General features: G+C 43.1%; 1 protein-coding gene and 1 non-coding gene across 6 annotated transcripts in view; one reads left to right on the top strand and one right to left on the bottom strand.

The window, feature by feature from the left end:
• Positions 1–3,608: 3,608 nt before the first annotated feature.
• The window catches only part of TCP11 (t-complex 11), a 167,525-nt gene continuing 148,024 nt past the window's right edge, over positions 3,609–23,109 (bottom strand). For 2 of the 5 annotated variants that reach the window (XM_058664205.1, XM_036493924.2), the window contains exons 5-10: positions 8,381–8,601; positions 6,956–7,092; positions 6,463–6,680; positions 6,189–6,370; positions 4,654–4,817; positions 3,609–3,963 (exon numbers count right to left, since the gene is read on the bottom strand). In XM_058664205.1, the coding sequence (XP_058520188.1) occupies positions 3,731–3,963; positions 4,654–4,817; positions 6,189–6,370; positions 6,463–6,680; positions 6,956–7,092; positions 8,381–8,601 (1,155 nt within the window). In that variant the 3' untranslated portion in view covers positions 3,609–3,730. Of the gene's footprint in view, positions 3,964–4,653; positions 4,818–6,188; positions 6,371–6,462; positions 6,681–6,955; positions 7,134–8,380; positions 8,602–23,109 lie in introns of those variants that run through there. The other 3 variants (XM_058664208.1, XM_058664206.1, XM_058664214.1) reach the window with 3 other exon arrangements.
• LOC118758344 (U6 spliceosomal RNA) lies at positions 12,182–12,288 on the top strand. The gene has a single exon (XR_004995642.2). It is a non-coding gene; the product is annotated as a U6 spliceosomal RNA (small nuclear RNA).

Here is a 23,109-nt window from a genome sequence, read left to right as displayed (position 1 = left end):
GCAGAATGACCTGCATGAGGTTCTGAAAGACAAGAACTGTCAACCAGAAAAACTACCCTTCAAAATACTAGAGAGCGCATTTCTGGCTCAAGAAGAGCTGAGAGGGTGTTGTGCATAGCGCTGGCCTGTAAGAAATGCAGATCAAAGTCAGGAGGCAAAGCCACAGAACAGATGAACAGTGGTTAAAGTTAGCTACACTCGTAAAGGTAAACCCAAGATTGTTGTATGGTTTTTTGATTTATAAATCCTCTTTATATCTTAAAAGACAACTGCATAAAAGAAAAATTGTACATCTATAACAGCGGACATACAATAGTCAGGAATTTGTGACAAAGTGGAAGAATGGCGATGCATAGAAAAGGTTTTTTTTAATCTATCTATCTATTTATTTATTTATTTATTGGGAAGGCAGATTTACAGAGAAAAGGAGAGACAAAGATCTTCCATCCACTGGCTCCCTCCCCAGGTAGCCACAATTACTGGAGATGAGCCAATCTGAAGTCAGGAGCCAGAAGCTTCCTCCAGAGATCTCCCACACGGGCACAGGGTCTCAAGGTGTTGGGCCATCCTCTGCTGCTTTCCCAGGTCTTAAGCAAGAAGCTGAATGGAAGTGGTGCGTCTAGGGCACGAACCAGCATCCTTATGGGTTCCCAGTATTTGCAGGTGGAGGAAAGCTAATTGAGTCATCGTGCCAGGCCCTTAAAACTAAGTATCAGCTCACACTCAATTTCTATAAATGGATGACTGTAATCCTCAAGGTAATTGCTGAGAAAATAAAAAGGGGCAGATATTTAGCCTAGCTCCACACTGGGCGGCACCTGGGTCGGAAGTCCCCAGCTCCTGCCTCCAGCTTCTTCCAGGTGCACACCTGCTGCTCCACTGCCAGGCCAGCTCACTGTTCATATGCCTGGAAAAGCCCACAGCAGACAATCCAACCACTCAATTCCCATGTGCGAGACCTGCCTCCCCTGGTGGCCTTTCAGGGAGTGAACCAGTGGATGGATGATCACTCTCTCTCTGCCTTTCAAGTAAATAAATCAATCTTTACAAAACAGAAGCAAAATATACCTCATGTGGGATTTATCCCGTGACTGCAAAGGTAATGCAATGTAATGCCCATGGAAATGGAAGATGGAAATGGAAGATCTTGGGGGAAAAAAAAGTTGGAGGGTTCATACTTCCAATTCCAAAACTTACTACAAGGATCATGGCAATCAGAACCAGTGGGTTCCTTGGAATAAAGGACACACATAGAGGCCAAAAGACTAAGATACAAAAATGTAAAAAAAAAAAAAAAAAAAAAAAGAAAAGATAATCACTGACTTGTACAATTTCTGACAAGAATACCCAAACCATTCAATAGGAAAAGCAGTCTATTTGACAAACTGAAGGGCTGGTGTTGTGGCAACAAAGGGTAAGCAGCCTTTGGGGTAACTGCATTCCAAAATTTTATAACTTTCATAATTTATATAAAATTTACTAAAAATTATATTCCTATAAAATTTATATAACATTTTATGACTTTTACAATTTCTGTAAAATTTATATGGAATTTCTATGCAATTTATATAATTTATATGAAATTTTTATAAGATTTTAATAAAAGTTTTAATTTACAATAACATTTTAATAAAACATAAATCCTATAAAAATCTATAAATTTTTCATGAAAACTATTTTCTAAAAATGTCTAATTTAAATAAAATTTCTCATTGTTACAGTAAGGTAAACGAAGTGGCCAGTTTTGAGTGTGACTACTCTGCTTGCAACTTTGCTTCCTGCCGACCGTGCTGGGAAGTGGTGGCTGAAGACAGAGGTCTGGGCTCCCACCATCCCCAGGGAGGCTGAGCTTCAGCTCCTGCTTCAGCTCAGCCCCCCCCCGGCTGATGGCGGCATTCGGGAAGTTGGCCAGCAGATGAAAAGCCTGTCTCTCTTCTCTGCCACTCTACTTTTCAAACAAATAATTTTTTTTAAAAAAAAAAAGAACAAAAAAAGAAAAAGAGAAAGTTTGGTCCTTTCTTTATACCACATCCAAATAAATAGTAGTTTCTTAAACAGGTTTACCACTTGACTCAGCAATTCTATTCTTAAAAATGAGTATATATTCACAAAAAGCACTGAAAACAAGTGTTCAAATAAAAACTTGCCCACAAATTTTCATACTAAGAAGCAAAAAGATAAAAACAATCCAAATGTCTGTTAACTGATAGATAAGCAACACATCCATACACTGGAATATAAGCCATAAAAAAGAGGTACCAACACCTGCTACAACACCAATGAATCTTGAAAACAGTTAAAGTTACAAATGACAGGTTATGATTCCTTTTATATGAAATACCCAGAGTCATGAAATCCAGTGAGGCAAGGGATGAAAACAGGAAGTGACGAACGAGACAGCTGTTGCAGCTGTGCAACTGTCATGTGGATGTATTAAGCATTACCACTGGCAAAGTTTAATTTAGAGTAATAATTTAGTATATGTAAATATACATACACATTTTCCATTCCCTTAAATCATCCGGTGGTGTTGAATGGAACCCTGTCTCCTCTAGTGGCAGCACAAGAAAATCAATTCAACATTTCTACTAAACTGATGATAGTTCCACATTTCCATTATGAAGTGCAAGCTGGGTGAGGCCCAGTGTGTTCCCACCCGTCAATCAGGCAGCCTTCCCCTCTGGAATCCCTGAGATCACTGACCTATAATCACTTACCTACAATCCTTCCTTTGAGAGCACAAGCAGCAAGAAGCCAGAGCCTCGGGGTACTCAAATCCCTTCTGCAGCTCTTCAGAGAACATTCGAATCCTTCCAGCAGTCGCAATGGGGAGAAGTCTTGCCTGGAGAACAGTCAAGTGTCCTTTTTGTCTTGTCCATTAGGAAAAAGTGAACACGTCTCACTTCAGCCACAGTCCAAAGGGACTGGTATGCTGCAGCGGGGCTGCAGGCCACAGTTTAGACCTCACAGCCTCAGGAGACAGGCCCAGGCCTCATCTGTGCTCCCAAGGAGAGCTCACAACCACCTCTGCCCAGGCACCTGAGAGACCTCTCCTGACCCTGGATGAGTTTGGACGCCCAGCCTCAGGAGGATGTGACCACTCCTATCCACCTCAGTGCCTGCCGTTCCAGACAAAGCCACCCAGGCTGGGAAGGGTGGGGAGAGGACATCTCCTTGACTTCTTTAACTTCTCCTTGACTTCTTTCTGCAACATTTTGGAAACCTCCAGGGGTAGTTTTTTCCGGAAATAAGCTTTCTAACCTCCCTCAAACATGTCCTCTGCTGAGCTGGATGACAAAGGCTTCTCAGAGCAGCTTTTATACTTACATTTGGGATAATTCCAGTGAGTTCTCAGAGAAATGTTTTACACTCCCAGAGAAAATACTACTAGCACCTGGGGCTTTCGGCTTTGCCCCTCTCCCCGATGGGTTGGGTACACCCAGTGAGACAAAGTTAAGCTGGGCCTGCTGGCTTCTCAGGGAGCTGGGGACTGCGGACCCAGGTCCCAGCTTCAGCCATTGCACTGGGAAACGAGGTTTTCTTGCAGTTTGGAAGTTTATTGGTAAACAGTTTGGGCCAGTTGGTATTTGTATCTTGATCCCTAAAGCCCTAGCGGACTGGCTGAGAGGGCAGGAAGGGGCTTGGCTGCTCTGCTGGCCAGTGACATCATCCCAGGAAGATGAGCGGCCCTCTTCTGGACCCAAGGCGCTGGGTCCCTAGGCCGGTGCTCTCACAGAGACTCCACTTTTGTTTCCAGCGCTTGGGCTGGGGCCACAAGGGACTGTAGGATCTCCGTGTAGTAGGGGCCAAACACCCGCTGATTGTGATGTGTCAGGTTGACAAACTTTTGGCCGAGTTCTGCCAGCTCCGTCTCAATCACACTAAGGCCTCCCGGAAGGTCCAACAGAGATCGCTGCACACCAAGAACCAAACAGCATTTGAGAAACAAATGGATCCGCTGGTCTGTGAGTATGAAAAATACAGTGAGAAAGGATGGGACAAGTCTGGGGCAGAGTAAGCTGCACTTGCACTCCCACTCACCCATATTGTAAGTTAACGGAGACATTTGCCAAGCTGTCTACATCGCCTACAGGTAAGGAAATGGGCTTTGTTTGGGAAGGGGCTGCTCCCTCACTCTAAGGTCAAAGCCAGAATACAAACTAGTGGGTTAGTAAATTTCTGACAATCCTAAGAACTGCTCAAGTAGCCATCCCTTAGATCCCAGCAAGTATCCAACGTAACAGGAGCTTAGAATGTCCCTTCAGGTGGCTGAGGCCGGAAACTGGCCAAGTTGATGCCCTCCATTTCAGCAAGGTTCTGAGGCAGCCCCTATTATCACATTTTTCAGCCTAATTCAGCATCAGTTTCTTGTTGCCAGGCTGTGGGAGAGGGTTGTCAAATATCCTGATCAGCATTCACAGAGCGACTTAACCAGGTGGGTTCAACAATCGCCCACACTGAGAAGTCATGGATTGTTGGGTACAGATCTTCCTTCGAATCACAGAAATCAGCCTACAAAAGGAAAATGCTTTCAACCAGAACTTGGAAAACACTAAAGGCTGACACCATGACCTGCCCTGTAGCCATGCCATTGATTTTCAAAGGCTGGCATCTCTTCCTCCAGTGTTCTCACCACCCTAGGGACAAGCTCACCAATGACACTGCGGACACAGTTCTCCTTCTCAGCGATGTTCCGGAGTTGTCCTACCAAGGACGACGTGCTGTCGCTGCTCAGAGCAGCAAGGCCCATGGTCTTGAGGCTTTGATGGATTTCCTGGGACACCTGTTCACTCACAGTCTCCATAGCCTCCTCAGGTCTAGGCCAAAAGACAGAATGTTGGCACCTATTTGGTGGCCATGCTATAGGTCCAGGGCCCAGAAGTGCCATACCAGAACCTGGGCCCACCTGAGAGCGAGCCATGCCCAGCCACCGGCACCACTGTGACCAGTGAGCAGGTATAATGTCTACTGTTACCCTACAGACATGGGCTATCCTGCACATATGGTACAATGGTCCTACTTCTTAGAAAACTAGATTAAAAAAAAAAAAAAACAGATAAACCACAATATCAACTCAGGGAAAGGATTTAGTTACACCCTTGAATCCACTCAGCATTCTTTAGTCCCATTTACTTTACTCTTATATAAACATACGTATATTTTTCCTCGGTCATTTGTCCGACTTCATTGATTCCAGTTACAAACCTGGCCTCCTGGGGCTTTTTCCTTCAGTGTGATGATTTTTACTCAGAACACGGTCAGTCAGGGTTGCTGACTTGGTCATCACTAATCAAGACAATGACCCTGCTGGAGTAAACCATCCTCCATACTACTTTGTTGGAATTAAGTTTTATTTTTCCTTGTCACAAGCCACAACACCTCTTATAGAAGAAATCCGATACTCTCCCAGGGGCCAGCCTGAGGTTTACGGTGGAGAGTAAATAAGGATTCACAAAACGTGCAGGTCCTAAACATACAGACCATCATCTACTTTAAAAATTAAACAGTTAGGGACTGGCACGATGGCTCAACTGACTAATCCTCCACTTTCAACAGTTGGCATCCCATAAGGGTACCAGTTTATGTCCTGGCTACTCCACCTTCCCTTCCAGCTCCCTGCTTGTGGCCTAGGAAAGAAGCAGAAGATGGCCCAAAGCCTTGGGACCCTGCACCCACGTGGGAGACACCCCAAAAGCAGCTCCTGGCTCTTGGCTTCAGACAGGCTCAGCTCTGGCCATTGCGGCCACTTAGGAAGTGAACCAGCAAATGGAAGATCTTTCTGTTTCTCCTTCTCTCTGTAAATCTGCTTTTCCAATAAAAATACATAAATCTTTTTAATTTTCTATTTTACGTATCTTTTACTGGAAAGTCGGACATTCAGAGAGGAGAAAAGACAGTGTCCGCTGATTCACTCCCCAAGCAGCTGCAACAGCCAGAGCTGCGCCAATCTGAAGCCAGGAGCCTCTTCCAGGTCTCCCACACGAGTGCAGGTCCCAAGGCTTTGGGCTGTCCTCAACTGCTTTCCCAGGTCACAAGCAGGGAGTTGGGTGGGAAGCATGGCTGCCAGGATTAGAACCAGCACCGATATAGGATCCGGGCTCATGCAGGTGAGGACTTTAGCCACTAGGCTACCATGCAGGACCCAAATAAATCTTTTTGTAAAAAATTAAAACATCTAAGCTGCTTACCTGGAGTTAAATTCCTGCATCAGGGATTTGGTGATGCGTTTTAGTTTATCCACAAACTGAGGGGAGCCAAACAAGACACTGCCGGAGAAACTACTGGCCACCAGCAGGACCGAGGCCAGGACGGTTAGCTGGTGCAACTGGGACTCAAGCTCCTGCAGCCGCATTCTGTCAGTCAGCAGTGTCTGGGCAGGAAACAAGAGCAGGCTTGCAAGAGAGAAGAGCCCTGATGGGAGGCCTCAGAAGACACCCCAAGGCAATGCCCCTGTTCTGTTACCTCAGGGAACTCCTCGTTTTCAGGGTCCCAGAGGAGCAGGTTAAGGAAGCCCTGGGACAGCACCATGCCTGGGCTGAGCGGCTCCACGCTGTTGAGGGACTCATTCGAGGAGGTGCCGGCCATGCTGGAGGAGTCGGGAGTGTCCGGGCCAGACGGGGGAGGCGTGGTGAGGTCGGCTACTGCCTGGGTCAGCCATTTGGTGGTGTGATCCAGGAGGTCTAGACAGGCGAGGCAGAGCATGAGTGCCTTCAGCCTGACATCGCTGTGGCTTCAAGACCCAGTATACTTCCTGGGCAGTACATCAATAAACTGTGTGTGTGTGTGGGCAGGGGCAGGTCACTCTTGGATAAATGTTACTTCTCCTTCCCCTTACTTAAGGAAGAAACTGATCGTAAAGTGAGTCAGAACCATCTAGAACAGCACCGGAAACCCAGGCATGCATCACCCCATACCCACCCCACCCCCACTGCCGGCCCTCCAGTGATGCACATACTGGGCTGGTTATTGAGCTGCTCCTGGAATTTGGCCCGTTCGTACTGGATGGAATGTTCCTGGAGCTGGGGCTGGAGGCTCTGGATTGTATAGTTCACCATGTCCATCTTCATCAGACTCAGAACCTGGAAGATTCCTCTGCAGCCGGGGAAAACATATCAGGACTGGAAACACTGGGACTGCTTGTAGGGAACTCCCACATGAGGAGGCATTAAATCACTGTCTCCCAGAGCACAGGCCTTCACCACTCTGTCCTTCTCCAACATTTACAAAATAACACCTGGCCTGTGGCCCAGGACCCAAGGCCCAGAGTGACTTAGTGGCGGAAGTGGGGACAGAGTGTCTGCACCTCAAAGCCCTTCTGTCTAAGAGCTTTAACCACTGTCATTCTGCCATCTCTTAAAAAGAGCAGTCAGCAGAACGACACCCACTATGCCAACAATTCTCTTGGGGAATGGGATTACAGGTGATACTGCATTTGATTCATTGGGAAAACTATTATTAACTTTCTGGCTGCTACAGGTGTGAAATGGAACAACGTCATCCCTGCTCCTTCATGGTATGTGATCTGGGGCTAGCCTGGAGGTGTGTTTGTTGTGTGGGGCCTCCCTGTGTGGTGTCCCTTATGGGTGCCAGTTCATGCTCCAGCTGCTCCACTTCCAATCCCACTCCCTACTAAGGGGCCTGGAGAAGCAGTGGAGGTCTCAGGCCCCTGTCACCACATGGGAGACCTGGATAAAGCTCCTGGCTTTGCTGCTGTGCCCATCTGAGCAGCGAGACAATAGATGGAAGGTTTCTCTCCTCCTCTATAACTGACTTTTTATTAAATAATATAGATGAGTAAATGTTTTTTTTTTTTCACAGTTTAAAACAAAACCTGGGAAACAAATGTTTCGGTTTCTTCTTTTTTTAAAGATTTATTTTTATTGGAAAGTCAGATATACAGAGGGGAGAGACAGAGAGGAAGATCTTCCATTCAATGATTCACTCCCTAAGCAGCCGCAATGGCCGGAGCTGAGCCAATCTGAAGCCAGGAGCCAGGACCCTCCTCCAGGTCTCCCACACGGGTGCAGGGTCCCAAGGCTCTGGGCCATCCTCCACTGATTTCCCAGGCCACAAGCAGGGAGCTGGACAGGAAGCAGGGCCGCCAGCATTAGAACTGGCGTCCATATGGGAGCCTGGGCATGCAAGGCAAGGACCTTAACCACTACACTATCGCGACGGGCCTGATGTTTTGATTTCCTGAAGGAAAGAATTGGGCATTCATGGCAGCATGAGGTAAAGGAGCCCAATCAATATAAGAGTAACCGCAAGTCTGCACAAGCCCATCTTCATCAAAGAAAAGCCACTAGGCCAGAGAGGAGACAAGGTCTTTGCTCGTAAGGAAGAGCAGTAGAGCCCACAGCCTTAATCCAGTGTCAGACACCTCAGTAACTGGACGGGGTCTGTAATGTTCTCCAGTTTCTGCACTTCTTCATCTCGAACTGGTGCACACAGCAAAGTCATCGTGTTGAGAATGTACTTGGACAGATCAGGGACATCCAGGTCCCCATGTTCAGCTTGCTTCTTGAGGCAGTCCACGTCCAGGGCTTCTTCGATCTCACTTCTTAGGCGGTTCTGGCGTGGTAAGAGCAGTGAGAGCAAGATCTGCCCAGAACACAAAGTTAAAAAAGATTTACATTGTTTCAGAGTCCCTTAAAACTATCTCAAGTGCCCCTTTACCTAAAGACATTCTGTCAGGCAAACAATTAGACTTGATCTCTGGGGAGGGACCAGAGACCTCCAGGAGTGAGACCTAGCACCTGGCTCTCCACTGGGACCCACTATAGCCACCCACTTCCCAATCTGACCAGTAGTTAAAGCATCCTGATAAAACAGGAATTCAGACAAACCAGAAAAGTCTAGTAGACAGCTATATGTGTAAAGCATTCAAAGGTTTCCAACTCCAGCTATCAATCGCAAATGCCAATCATCCTGGCCCCATCATAGGTCAGCACTCCTCATACTTCAGAGATCAAGGCCTCAAGCCACGCAGAAAGGGTGCAACGAGCTTTCTCAGTGCCCTGCTCCCCCTGCAGAACCTGCTTCACCAAATTTTGCTTTTATTCTCCCCTCCTTCTGTCCCTCTGGACTGAAACCTATTATCCCATTAGTGCAAAGGAATGGCTGCCACTGGTGACACTCCAGGCCTGTGTCTGTTAAGAATCAGGAGTCGGATGACCAACACAAAGAAATGCTAACTGTCTGAGGTGTCAGATATGCAATTCCCCCAATCCGAACATTGCCCACAGTAAACATGGGTGGCACACTATACCCCATAAATAGGTGCAATTATCACGTATCGATTAAAATTAAAAATATATTTTAAGAAAAGAAGCTGGATCCCTAAATTTCCTATAGATTTTTATCTTTGTTTAGATACCAATGGTAATTCAAGGTTCTAAGCAACCAATGACAGTAATAATATATCACTTTCTAGGCACAATGAGGTTAATAAAATCCAATGAGTATAAGAAGAAGAAATGCAGGACCCAGCAAACAAAATACACATTGTCCCACAATGATGAGGTACTCTTAATTTTTAAATTAAGATTAAAATTAAGATTTTAATTTTAAAATTTAAAATTTGAGATTATTTTACCTCAAAAGACAAGCATGAAATAAACAAAGGAACTTTTACAAGTCACCTCAAACAGCCTATTAACCCCAGAAATGTAATTTGTTGGTGGACTGAGATAATCTTATTTCCCTCCTTGCCTCTGCAACACATAGAATACAGCAGGGGTAGGAGATGGAGCTCAATGAATATGTCTGTAATTGAATGAATGGCTTTGGTGGGTCCCTATGCAGAGCCAGGTCCTGGGTCTTACCCCTGAAGGAGGGGTCTTATGTGTCCCCTCCCCTCAACAAAGTATTGTCATAACAAGATCCCAACTGTTCAGCTTAATGTTCAAGCAATTACAATGAGCTGCTCCACACGTTAACTGTAAGCTAAGTCAATGACCAACCCACAGCCTCTCGGCTTCAGATCGGCCCTGCAGCATCACCGCTGCTGCCTGGCAGTAGCAGGTCCTCAGGAAGCACTGCGAGAAGAGGAGCCCTTCTTTCCTGGCTTTGATGTGCCCCCTCAGCAAGCTGCTGCTTTGTGGAAGTTTCTCTTGGTTCATGACACTGTACTGTTGCTGTCCCTTGACCAGATCCTGACAAATTTAAAAAAACTGGCACCAGAAATAACACCTGAACTCAGGAGGCCATAGTGGATTCAATAAGTAGACCATGGAAGTTGCTATGGAAGTTGCTACAGAAGTTGCCAAGACCCTCCGGGTGTGCCGAATTTCTCCCCCTTCCCCAATATCCAGGAGTCTGTGGTCTTGATGAGGTTTCCAGAGCTTCAGAGTTCTGGAACTTAAGCTATTCCCCCTTCAAGATGACAGACAAGTTACCAGACACTGAATTGGTTACCATGAGAAAAACACCACAACACTGGCCCCTTTAGATGTAGGAGACAACACAAACAGCATCTGAGTTGTTATTGCACTCATTTAGGATCCCTCATGAGATCGCCAGCTTCAACCAGGTGCTAAGGCAGGCGTACGCTCTACAGCAGGTCCAGCCTGCAGTACCAGCCACTCCACCCCGCATGCCTTATGACCCAGCAGATCCAGCGACTGCTGGAGGTACCATGGCAAGGGAGGGTGCTGTACAGGAAGGAGAATCCAAACACACACTTGCAGGATTTGGGAGCAAACTTAGGCCCTCTCTGCGGATAATCATTTACTTTTGAGAAATAGCTTCTGGCTTGCTGTGCGCGACAGCAGAAAGCAACACCTTACCATGGGACATCAAGCAACCAGGTGGCCCGGGCATCCCGTCAGGAATGAGCTGTAAGACCAACAGGCACAGCTGCCACCGATCTTTAAATAAAAATGGCATATGAACAACCAAGCACGCACTGGTGTCAGGACAGTTACACACACCAACAGAACCAGAGAGCTCAGAAACAAAACCTGGATATATGGTCAAGTGATTTTTAATGACACTCCTAGGTAATTCAGTGCCGAAGAACATTCTTTTCATCAGGAAACTCAATATTCACATACAAGAGAGACACTTTAACCTTACATCATAATTAAAAATAAATTCAAAATAGGGCCTGGCACAATAATTTAGTGCTAAATCTTCGCCCTGTATCTGCCAGGATTCATATGGGTGCCAATTTCTGTCCCAGCTGCTCCCTACTTCCCATCCAGTTCCCTACTTGTGGCCTGGGAAAGCAGTAGAGAATGGCCCAAAGTCTTAGGACCCTGCACCCACATGGGAGACCCAGAAGAAGCTCTGACACCTGGATTTAGATGGGTTCAGCTCTGGCCACTGTGGCCACTAGGGGAGTGAAGCAGCAGATGAAGACCTTTCTCTTTAGATCTCCTTCTCTGTATATCTGCTTTCCCAATAAAAATTAAATCTAAAAACAAATTAATTCAAAATAGTTCAAAGAGCTCAACATAAGAGATCAAACTAAAAAGTTCTCAAATGAACACACAGGAGGGATGACCACTGTGACACAGCACATAAAGTAACCGTCTGAGAAGCCAGCATCCCATCTGGTACAGGTTTGTGTCATGGTAGCTCCCCTTCTGAGCCAGTCCCCTGCTACTGGCTTAGAGAAATCAGCATAAGATGCCCTTGCCACTCACAGGAGACCCAGATGGCTCCTGGCCCAGCACTGGCTATTGTGGCCATCTAGGGAATAAAACCAGTGGGAAGAAGCTCGCTCTCCCCCTCTCCTCTCTCTCTCCTTCATTTCTGTATCTCTCTCTCTTCTCCTACTCTTTCTAGATAAATCATTCACTCTTGAAAAAACACACACACACGGAAGTAAACACCCAGTTTTGGTTTTGGCAAGGCATAACACCAAAAGCAGAAGCAGCTAATATTAAACTAATTGGACATCATCAAAATTAAAACTTCTGTGCCAACAGCACTGAGAAAAGTAACTATCTGAAATATGGGGAAAAATACTTGCCAACCATATCTGCCAATAGTAACCAACAAGACAACCCCATTTTAAAGTGAGAAAAGGACTTGTGTAAACATTTCTTCACAGAAGACAGTCAATAAGCATGACTAATGGCTGTACATGAATATAAATTAACAAATTTAGGAAATGCAAGTTGAAACCACAAGATCTCTTCACACTTACAATATGGCTATTATAAAAAGATTTTTAGTGCTCACTTCGGCAGCACATATACTAAAATTGGAACAATACAGAGAAGATTAGCATGGCCCCTGCACAAGGATGACACGCAAATTCATGAAGTGTTCCATATTTTTTCATAAACAGACTTGAATCAGAATTAGACAATAGTTAAACTACAAAGATATAGGGGGATTCAAGAGCAATCCTGACAACCTCTTAACAGGAGGTCATATGCAAAGAGCAGGGGGGGACCCCAGAGCGGAGCAGGGGGACAAGAGGCGGCTTGTATCCCAACCCTGAAGACTCCCGGATCCTCACCAATGTCTATCAGTACCAGCACCAAGGACTACATCCCAGCTACCAAGGAGACCACGGGGAACTGGAGTGCCCTCAGAGGCCAAGAACTCTGAAGTCATCTACTCCCACTTGAGTCTACCACATGGGATGAAAGAAGTCCAAATCCTCCCTCACAGGATCCAAGAGCATCAGAATAACAGCCAAGAGTCCTGAGCAGTCCGCAGAAACAGAGGAACAGTGAACTTCCTTCAGGACTAGGGAGGGGGAGCTCTCTCTGGTCCTCACTTGGTTCCAACTTTGCGTCCCCACCCTCTCTGGCAATGACCATCAGGATTGTTCCAGAAACCCCTCAAAACAAACAAATAACCAACCAAACAAACAAAAAATCTAGAATAGACAGAGAACAACAAGGAAAGTTTAGAATCAGACAGGAAACAGCGTGGATTCACTTATACCTTACTAGGTGGGACACAAAGATTAGTACTCCTCACTGGAATATTGAAGATTTCTCTGCATACCCCTCCTAAAACTGTTCTGCACCTAACTGTTGACGTATGTCTTGTTAGCGTTACAAGTCGGTCTAGACTTCCTGAAAAAAAGCCTGGTTCAGCAAAATTATGCTTCAACGCTATAAAATGCTAAATACTACACTGAAAATAGACACGAGACAACTGAATAGTAATCTATAGCCATTTTTAAGGTGTACAGAACCCAAACTAAAATTGAAATGTCAATGAACAAGTAACAGGATGTGGTAAAGAACTTGCATTTTTTTTAACATATTGGTTACTCAATACTATGTCAATTAATTCCATAACGTTATAAATTGTTGCTGAGGTTATGCTGGGGCTTTTAATTGATCAGGATGATACTCTGCTGGCTCTACCTTCAGACCAGAGATGGTCTCCCCAAGAAGCCATTGAACTTATCTGGACAATAAGATGCTGGACTCTATGATTAGTATATGCGTGCAATGAAAGAATCTCATGTGAACCCGAACCGTGGTAATGCAACAAGGTGGAGGAATCTACCATAGGGGGAGGGTTTGGAGAGGGGTGGGGGGAATCCCAGTACCTATAAAACTGTGTCACATAATGTAATGTAATTTAAAAAAAAGACTTTGGCAGTTCCTCAAAAAGTTAAATAATTGCCATACCATCCACTTTTACCTCAGATACATGAACATCAATGCTTACAGCAGCATTATTTACAACCAGAGGGCAGAAACAGCAGAAGTGTTCAACAAGTGAATGAAGAGATAAACAAAATGCTGATCACATCCTTGGCAATGGAAACCCATTCAGCCATAAGATGACATCTGATTCCATGGCCTACTACAATACAAACTCTGAAACCAGGCAGATCAAAGGCAGGCTGATGCAAAAGAACAAATACTATGGGCTTTCACTTCTAGGAGGTATGAGCAACAGTGAAGGTTATCAGCCACCAAGGGGTGGGGAGAGGAATTAGTTCCTAATTGGTACAAAGTGTCTGTTTAGAAAGTGATCATGATCAAGTTTGGAAACAGTGGTGATGCACAGTTGCACAACACTATGAATACTTAACACCGAGCAGAGGAAGATGGCAGCATAGGGTGCAGACATGTTCCAGACAATGGAAAAGCATTAGACAGGGTAAAGCACAGAGAGATTACAGAAAAAGAGAGGGTTCAGGCAGTCAACAGGGAGGTATCTGGAGCCCCCTTGGACACAGTGAAGAGGCAACAATGGCAGAGTGGTGTTACAGGGAACAGAAAATCCACCAGCTGCCGGTGAGCATCTACCTAGACTCCAATGACAACCAAGGATCCAGCAGCAGCCACAGATGGCTCTTGCAGAAGCCAGGTGGGGGCACAGGGAGCTCAGGAGGTAAAAGCTAGGGTGGGACTGGCCAATCCTGCTGAATAGTTTGGCCCAGCAATAAATGGAGAGGAAGTGGTGGACTCTATGGGTAGACTGGTGATGGATTGGAGCTCACAGCACAGGGATCAAATGCTGCCGGAGTGGGCGTGTTTCCAGCTAGTCACACCTGGCTGATTCCACAGCACCAGCTTCACATCCTGCAAATTCTGTGTAGTCCCTGGATCCAAAGGTCAACAGCCCCAGCTCTCCAGCAGAGCCCCACTAGGTGCCATCTTGTGTGTCTAGAGAAGATGAGCGCTGCCCACAAATCAGTTATATGGGACAGTTGGCGTCTTCTTAACCCAGGACACTGATTAAACAAAAAAACTGACTTGTAGACCTGTAGGTAATACATCTTTGACATCTGCACTGAGGAGAAAAATCCGCTAAAAATGATTGTAATGTCAAAAGCTAAGAGACACAATAAATGTTACCAAAGACTTTCTGGTAAAGGAGCAAAAGCCTCTACCACCCTCCACCAGAGTTAACTGAGGAAGATACTGAGAAAATGAACTCATTAAAAATCTTCTGACCAACAGTGAGAAGAACATAATACAGGAGTTCAAAGACTTTAATGAATATGTCACACAGGAAATTAATCAAATGAAAGCTGAAATAAGTTAACACAGTGGAGTAACTTAAAGGTACAGTGGAGAGTCTCAAAAATAGAATGAATGAAGCAGAAGAAAGAATATCAGAATTGGAAGATATTTCCTGTCACCAGGGGGAAACAAAAGGCTGGAAGCAGAGGTAGGCCAAGCTAAAAAGAAGTATCCAAAAATTAAAAGTTATGATTAAAAGGCATAACATAAGAATTATGGGAGTTCCAGAAGGTACACAAAGAGAAACTGGGATTAAAGGTGTATTTAATGAAATAACAAACAAAAACTTCCCTAATCTGGGGAAAGATTTGGAAAACAATATACAGGAGGGTCACAGCACTCCCAACAGAGTTAACCAAAATCAAACCGCACCACAACACATGATAATCAAGCTCTCTTCAGTTGAACATAAGGATAAATCCTTAAATATGCACATGAGAAAAATCAAGTGACCTATAGAGGAACCCCAATCAAACTTACAGCTGACCTCTCAAAGGAAACACTACAGGCCACGAAAGATTGGAGTGACATATTTCAGGCTCTAAAAGGGAAAAATTTTCAGCCCAGAATAACATATTATACAAAGCTCTCCTTTGTCTTTGAAAATGAAATAAAATTCTTCCATAATAAAGAAAGACTCTAAGAATAAGCCTCCTCCAAACTTGCCATACAAATAATAAAGGTGTTCTTGTAAAAGAGAAAAGGAATAGCAGATATAAAACCAAAGACAAATGTGGAGAACATCCCACTAACAGAAGACTCAATCAAAAAATAACCCCTTGCTAAAATGACAGGACCAAATTTCCATACATTCCATTGAATGTAAATGCCTTAAACTCATCAATCAAATGCCATAGATTAGAGAAATGGATCATAAAAGCAAAACCCATCTATCTGCTGCTTACAGGAGACACATCTCACTAACAAAGATCAGAGGAAACTGAAAGTGAAAGGATGGAAAAAGATATTCCAAACAAATGGTAAGGAAAAATGTTCTGGGGTAGTCATTCTTTTATCAGATGATACAGACTTTGATGTGAAAAACATTAAATGAGATGAAGATGGACACTATATAATGATCAAGGGATCCATTCAGCAAGAAGAGATCACCACAATAAATGTATATGTGCCAAATGCAAAGGCATCTAGCTGTGTGAAACAAACATTAATGGATTTAAAGGGAGAAATATTTTAAGGGAGAAGTTTTTACAGGGACAAATTTCAATACAATCATAGTGGCTGACCTTAATACTCCATTAACATCAGTGGACAGATTGAAAAGACAAATTCAGCAAAGAAACAATAGAACTTACCCAAACTCTAGAACAAATGGACTTAGTCGATATCTACCGAACCTTTCATCCTACAGAGAATACACTTTTTTTCATCAGTACATGGAACCTTCTCCAGAACTGACCATGTTATAGGACACAAAACAAGCCTCAGCAAATTTTAAAGAATTGAAATTATACCATGCATACCCTCAGACCATCATGGAGTCAAGTTAGAGACCAAGAAGTCAAAATACCCAGGAAGACATGCAAACACATGGAGACTGAATAATATGTTACTGTATGAGTAATGGATTAGAGAGGAAATCAAAGGGAAAATTTAAAAATTGCTTGAAACAAATTAAGGCACCAACACAACATATCAAAACTTATGGGACGCAATCAAGGCAATGTTAAGAGGAAAGTTCAGCACAATCAATGCTTATGTTAAGAAAATAGAAAAGCATCAAGTAAATGAACTAATCTTACAGTTGAAAGAACTAGAAAAACAACAGCAAAACAGTCCCAAGATTACTAGGAAAAAAAGAAATAATCAAAATAAGGGAGGAAATAAACCAAATAGAAACCAAGAGAACGGTACATAAGATCAATGAATCAAAGAGCTGGTTCTTTGAGAAAATCAACAAAATAGACTCCCCACTCACCCAACTAATCAAAAAAAAGGAGGGAGAAAATATGCATCAACAGCATCAGAGACAAGAAAGGAAATGTAACAACAGATACCTCAGACATACAGAGAATTATTAGGAACTATTACAAGCAACTATATACAAACAAATCAGAAGACCTAGAAGAGATGGATAGATTTTTAGACACATACAATCCACCAAAATTGAATCAAGAAGCAATTAACAATCTAAACAGACCTATAACATGCAATGAGATTGAATCAGTAATTAAGGCTCTCCCAACTGAGAAAAGTCCTAGACCAGATGGCTTCACTGCTGAATTCTATCAAACATTTCAAAAGAAACTTACCCCAATCCTCCACAAGCTTTTCTAAACAATAGAAAGAGAGGCAATTCTTCCAAACTCTTTCTATGAAGCCAATATCACCTTAATACCAAAGCCAGCCAACTACAGACCAATATCCTTGATGAACACAGACGCAAAGATCCTCAACAAAATACTAGCCAACAGGATCCAACAACACATCAGGCAGATCATCCACCCAGACCAGGTGGGATTCATCCCAGGCATGCAGGAATTTGCAACATTCACTAATCAATAAATGTGATACATCACATCAATAAAATGAAAAATAAAAACCATATGACCATCTCAATACATGCAGAAAAGGCACTGATAAAATCCAATACCACTTTATACTGAAAACTCTAAGCAAGACAGGCATAGAAGGAATATTCTACAACACAATCAAAGCAATTTACAAAAAAACCCAATGCCAGCATCTTTCTAAATGGGGAAAGATTGGAAGCCTTTCCACCAAAATCTGGTACCAGACAGGGATGTCCACTGTCACCACTACTTTTCAATATAATATTGGAAATCCTTGCCAGAGCTATTATGCAAGAAAAAGGAATTAAAGGAATCCAAATTGGAAGAGAGGAAATGAAATTATCTCTATTTGCAGATGACACGACTCTGCATAGGAGAACCAAAAAAACTCAGTCAAGACACTACTGGAGATTTCGGCAGGGTAGCAGGACACAAAATTAATGAACAAAAATCGATGGCACCAGTGCACACGAATAATTCCATGGCTGAGAAAGTAATTGTAAGTAAAGTCCCTTTTAAAATAGTGGAGAGGAATCTTACATACCTAGGAATTAAGCTAACTAAATATGTTAAAGACCACTATGATGAAAACTATAAAACATTAAAAAAGAAAACACGACGACCTTAAAAAATGGAGAAAATTACCATGTTCCTGGATTGGCAGGTGCTGGAGTCCGTGCAGTAGGTGTGGATGACACGAAGGTGTGAAGAGAACAGCTCCCCTGTGTGGCAAGGCCCGGCGGAAGTCTCTCTGACCACCTTGACACTGTTTCACCCCCTGGTTGCATGGACACTCAAGCACCCCACTAAGAATTCTGTAATCTATTGAGGCGTTGTTTGCCCCTGTGAGACGGTTTTTGCAACCGATGTGAGCTTGAGAGTTAATGTCACTGATAATGTCTTGGTGAGTGGGCCTTTGACAATTACACACAGGAACACAATTAAGCCCATGCCATTTTTGGACACCTTACTGGGTACTTAACCATTGCCTCAGAATTTGGTCTAGACATGTAGCACTCTTTCTGGGAAGGGGCTTGAAAATATCCTAAATATTAATACAAGTGATGGGAGTGAGAGCTGAAACTGCTATGGCAAAAAATATAGTTATTGTTATCTCAAAGCCTAGCCTGTCTTTGCAATTTTTTGGAGCATAGAAAATGTAACTGTTTTAGCCACTTTTATAATTTTTTTTAACTAGAGGAATTAAGGATGCTTTTATGAAAGAAAAATACTTTTGATTATTGTCTCATTGTTTATGGGGTTGTAGAGTCTGTAATTGTAGGGGAATTTTATATTTGAAATTTCTGTTTTGGATTTTAGGTTTTTTTCCTTGTAACCTATTTTCCCATTAAATGATGGGTAAATTGTAGAAGTAGAAATGTGGTGGGAATGTACTACTAATTAGCAGATAATCGCATGTGCCTTTGCCTTGGACTCCTGGCTGCTGCTCCATGGCTACTGTTGAAGAATGAATAATGGCTTCCTTTGAAGAATCTGAATACAGCATTTTGCAGAATTATCTTTTGGGACACCTGCTTAGCCTTGAAGTGCAGACGGAGTGACCAAATGTCTGTACATGCCCCCTTAGTTTTGAAGTAAAAATAGAACAATTAGTTGCCTGTGCAGAAGCTTGTGAGGTGTCTGAGTAAATAAAAAGGACAGCTTTTTCTTGGGCTGTTGTGAGGACGCACCAATTGTCAGTGTCTGTGTCCTTCTTTATCGCCAACTCCACGCACCCTTCCCGAGCTCCGAACTCGGCTGGAGCTGGACTCCGGCAGGCAGGATCAACATCATTAAAATGTCCATATTACCAAAAGTAATATACAGATTCAATGCAATTCCAAACAAAATCCCAACAACATTCTACTCAGCAACAGAAAAGAAGACACAAAAGTTCATCTGGAAACACAAAAGACTACGAATAGCCAAAGCTATAGTAAAGGATAAAAATCAAGCTAAAGGAATCACAATTCCAAGCTTCAAGACATACTACAGAACAGTGGTCATCAAAACAGTCTGGTAATGGTAAAGAAACGGAGAATAAGATCAATGGAACAAAACAGAAACAGCAGAAGGGAGCCCACACATGTATAGACAAGAAAATGGACAAGAAAACTGAAAACAAAACTAACGAGAAAACTGAAAACAATCGAGGGAAAAAGCCTGGTCTACTCAACAAATGCTGTTGGAACAACTGGATAGCAGTTTGCAGAATAAAGAAGACCCACACCTATCACATTATACAAAAATCAGCTCTAAATGGTTCAAGGACCTAAATCTACACCCAGGAACCATCCAACTATTAAAGGAAAACATAGGAAGCATCTCCAAGAACTAGGAATGGAGAAAGTCTTTTTACAAAAGACGCCAAAAGCACAGGCAATCAAAGATAAACAAATGGGACTACGTCAAGCCAAAATGCTTCTGAACTGCAAAGGAAATGATTAACAAAGTAAAGAAATAACCAACAGAATGGGAGAAAATTTTTGCATACTACATCAGTGATAGGGGACTAATATCAAGATTTACAAAGAGCTTCAGAAACCCAGGGACAATAAAAACAAACAAAAAGAAAGAAAAAAAAAAAAACAACCCCGTTAAAAAATGGGCAAAGGAAAGGAACAAACATTTTTCGAAAGAACAGATTCAAATGGCTAACAGATATATGAAAAGATGCTCAGGCTCCCTAGCCATCAGGCAGATATAAATGAAAACCACGTTGAGGTACCACCTAATTCCAGCAATGTTGGCCTACATTCAGAACTCAACTAACACCACCTGCTGGCATGGATGTGGGGAGAAAGGCATCCTCCTTCACTGCTGGTGGGAGTGCAGGCTAGTACAACCACTGTGGACATCAATATGGAGAGTATTTAGAGAACTGCAAATAAACCTGCCATATGACCCAGCTATCCTGCTCCTAGGAATAAATTCAAAAGAAATCAAAACTAAACTTGAGAAGGGGATCTGTAATCCTATATTTATAGCAGCACAATCTACAATAGCAAAGACATGGAAACAATCCAGATGCCCATCCAAAGAGGAGTGGAGTGGCTAAAGAAACTGTGGTACATCCACTCCATGGAATATTATTCAGTCATTAAAAAGAATGAAGTTACATCATTTGCAACTAGATGGTCCCAACTACAGACCATTATGCTCAGTGAAGTAAGTCAATCCAAGAAAGAGAAATACCATATGTTCTAATATAAGGAAACCATCATGCAAATTGGATTGCATAGCGATGGAGTAAAGGAAACTACCATATCCAGATGTGAAGACACAATGCAACATGCATCCCTACTTCCAAACAAAAGATGGACTCCCAATGAAAGTGTTGAACATATCTAGACAATGGGATGATGGACTGTCTGACATCGTCTGTACCAGCAATGTCGGGGCACACATTAAGTAGCATACTGATGGAATTGCAATTCCTTATGAAGGAATGTACTGCTGTGATAATATGGGGAAAAATCAGTCAAAGGGTGGGAATTGGGGAGGGAGGAATCCCAGACTATACAGAAATGTACCATAAAATCCAAAATTTAAAATAAAAATTTGAAAAATCAATAAAAATACTTAACACTGCTGAACTGTATACATAGAAAATTGCAGGCCCGGCACAGTAGCCTAGTGGCTAAAGTTCTCACCTTGCACACCCGGAATCCCATATGAGCGCCAGTTCATGTTCTGACTGGTCCACTTCCCATCCAGCTCCCTGCCTGTGGCCTGGGAAAGCAGTGGAGGATGCCCCAAAACCTTGGGACCCAAACAAGCTCCTGGCTTCAGATTGGCGCAGCACTGACCACTGTGGCTACTTAGGAAGTGAACCAGCACATGGAAGATCTTTGTCTCTCCTTCACTCTGTAAATCTGACTTCCCAATAAAAACAAATGCCTCTCTAAAAAAAAAAAAAAAAAAAAGTTAAAAAAAATCCCTGTTACACGAAGATTAGTCACTCTTCACTGTGGTGTTGAGGACTTTCCTGCACACCCCCCTCAAAAAAAATGTTCTGCACCTTAATTGTTGACAAATGTCTTGTTAGAGTTACAAGCCAGTCTAGATTATCCTAAAATCTGCCAAGATCAGTAAAATTACACTTCAACACAACAAATGGTTAAATACTAAAATGAAATAGACACGAGACAGCTGAATGGTACCTTATAGCCATTTTAAGGTATATAGCAGCCGGTCCTGTATACAAACTAAAATTGAAATGTCAATGAGCAAATCATAGGTTGTGGTTAAGAACTTGTTTTTTGTTTTTTTTTTAACATACTGGTTACGCAAAACCATGTCAATTCCATAATGTTACAAATTGCTGTTAATGTTATATTGGGACTCTTAATTGACTGGGATGATATTCTACCAGCTCTTAACTTTGGACCAGAAATGGTCTCCCCAAGAAACTGTTCAACCCATCTGGACAATAAGTAGCTGGACTCTATGTTTGGTATATGTTTGCAAGGAAAGAATCTTGATTGAATTTGAACTGTAATACTGCACCAAGGTGGAGGAATCCACCAGGGGGGAGGGGCGTGGGGAGGGGTGGGGGGATTCCCAGAGCCTATGAAACTGTCACATAATGCATAATAATTAATAAAAAAAGTCAAAAAAAAAGAGGGGAAAAAAAATCCCTGTTATGTATGTTTTACCACAGTAAAAAAAAAAAAAAAAAATCCTCAAAACCAAACCAACCCTCACAAAGCTAAGCCCTCAAATGGCTACTTCCCAGAAGCAGCGGCCATAGGCTACTGCCTGAAGGGTTTTCTGGACACTTCTATTGTGGGGAGGGAGAGCTCCACTCTCCCCAAAACTCACATTTTCTCAACACAAATCAGTCTTCCTGTCTGCATGACCATCTGTGTACTCAGAATCCTTTGTCCTGGGTCCTGGCATGCCCCCAGCATTACCACTGATGAAGGAACTCACTTCAAAACCAGATACAGCAGTGGGTCACACCCAGGGAATGAATAAGTCTAAGAAAATACTCCTTACTGAGTATCAACTGGCCTAACCTGAAAGCAGAAAGGCTTACTGAAGACTCAATACATCATTAGCTGAATAAGAACACTGGAAAGGATTGGATTCTGTCTTAATGCCTGCTTTGAGTCACACTGTTCTATGCACTAAGCCCCCAGTCAGACCATGTGGGTTCAGGAATCAAGAGGCAGAGGCAGAACTGACTGCTCCCACCAATGCATCTAACAACCCATCTGAAGACCTTTCATTTCCCATCCTGTCAATGGTAAGCCCTGCCGATTCTAGGGAATACACTGACACAGGTTCCAATGAATTAGAAGACACAACTGCCACCTGGCTATTAGCAGCTCCTTTTAAAATTTTATTTTTAGTTGAAAGGCCACATATACATACACACAAACAAGGACAGAGAATGAGAGTAAGGGCAGACAGTAACTTCTGGTTGAAAGATGTTCATGAGCTGGAGAATCAAGATGGCAGACTAGGGTAAGGACACGTTAAAACATTTAATCAGGATGAAGCAGAGAGGACATATTTCAGGAAATAGGAAAGGACAGAACAACAGCAGAGGGGTACCTGGAGACTGACAGACACAGGAAAGCAGCAGGCACAGCAGTATGGTGTTGCAGTGACTGATA

The sequence above is a fragment of the Ochotona princeps genome, chromosome 1, assembly GCF_030435755.1.
Source record: "Ochotona princeps isolate mOchPri1 chromosome 1, mOchPri1.hap1, whole genome shotgun sequence".
Classification (NCBI taxonomy): domain Eukaryota; kingdom Metazoa; phylum Chordata; class Mammalia; order Lagomorpha; family Ochotonidae; genus Ochotona; species Ochotona princeps.
This window is presented reverse-complemented; position numbering and strand designations above follow the sequence as displayed.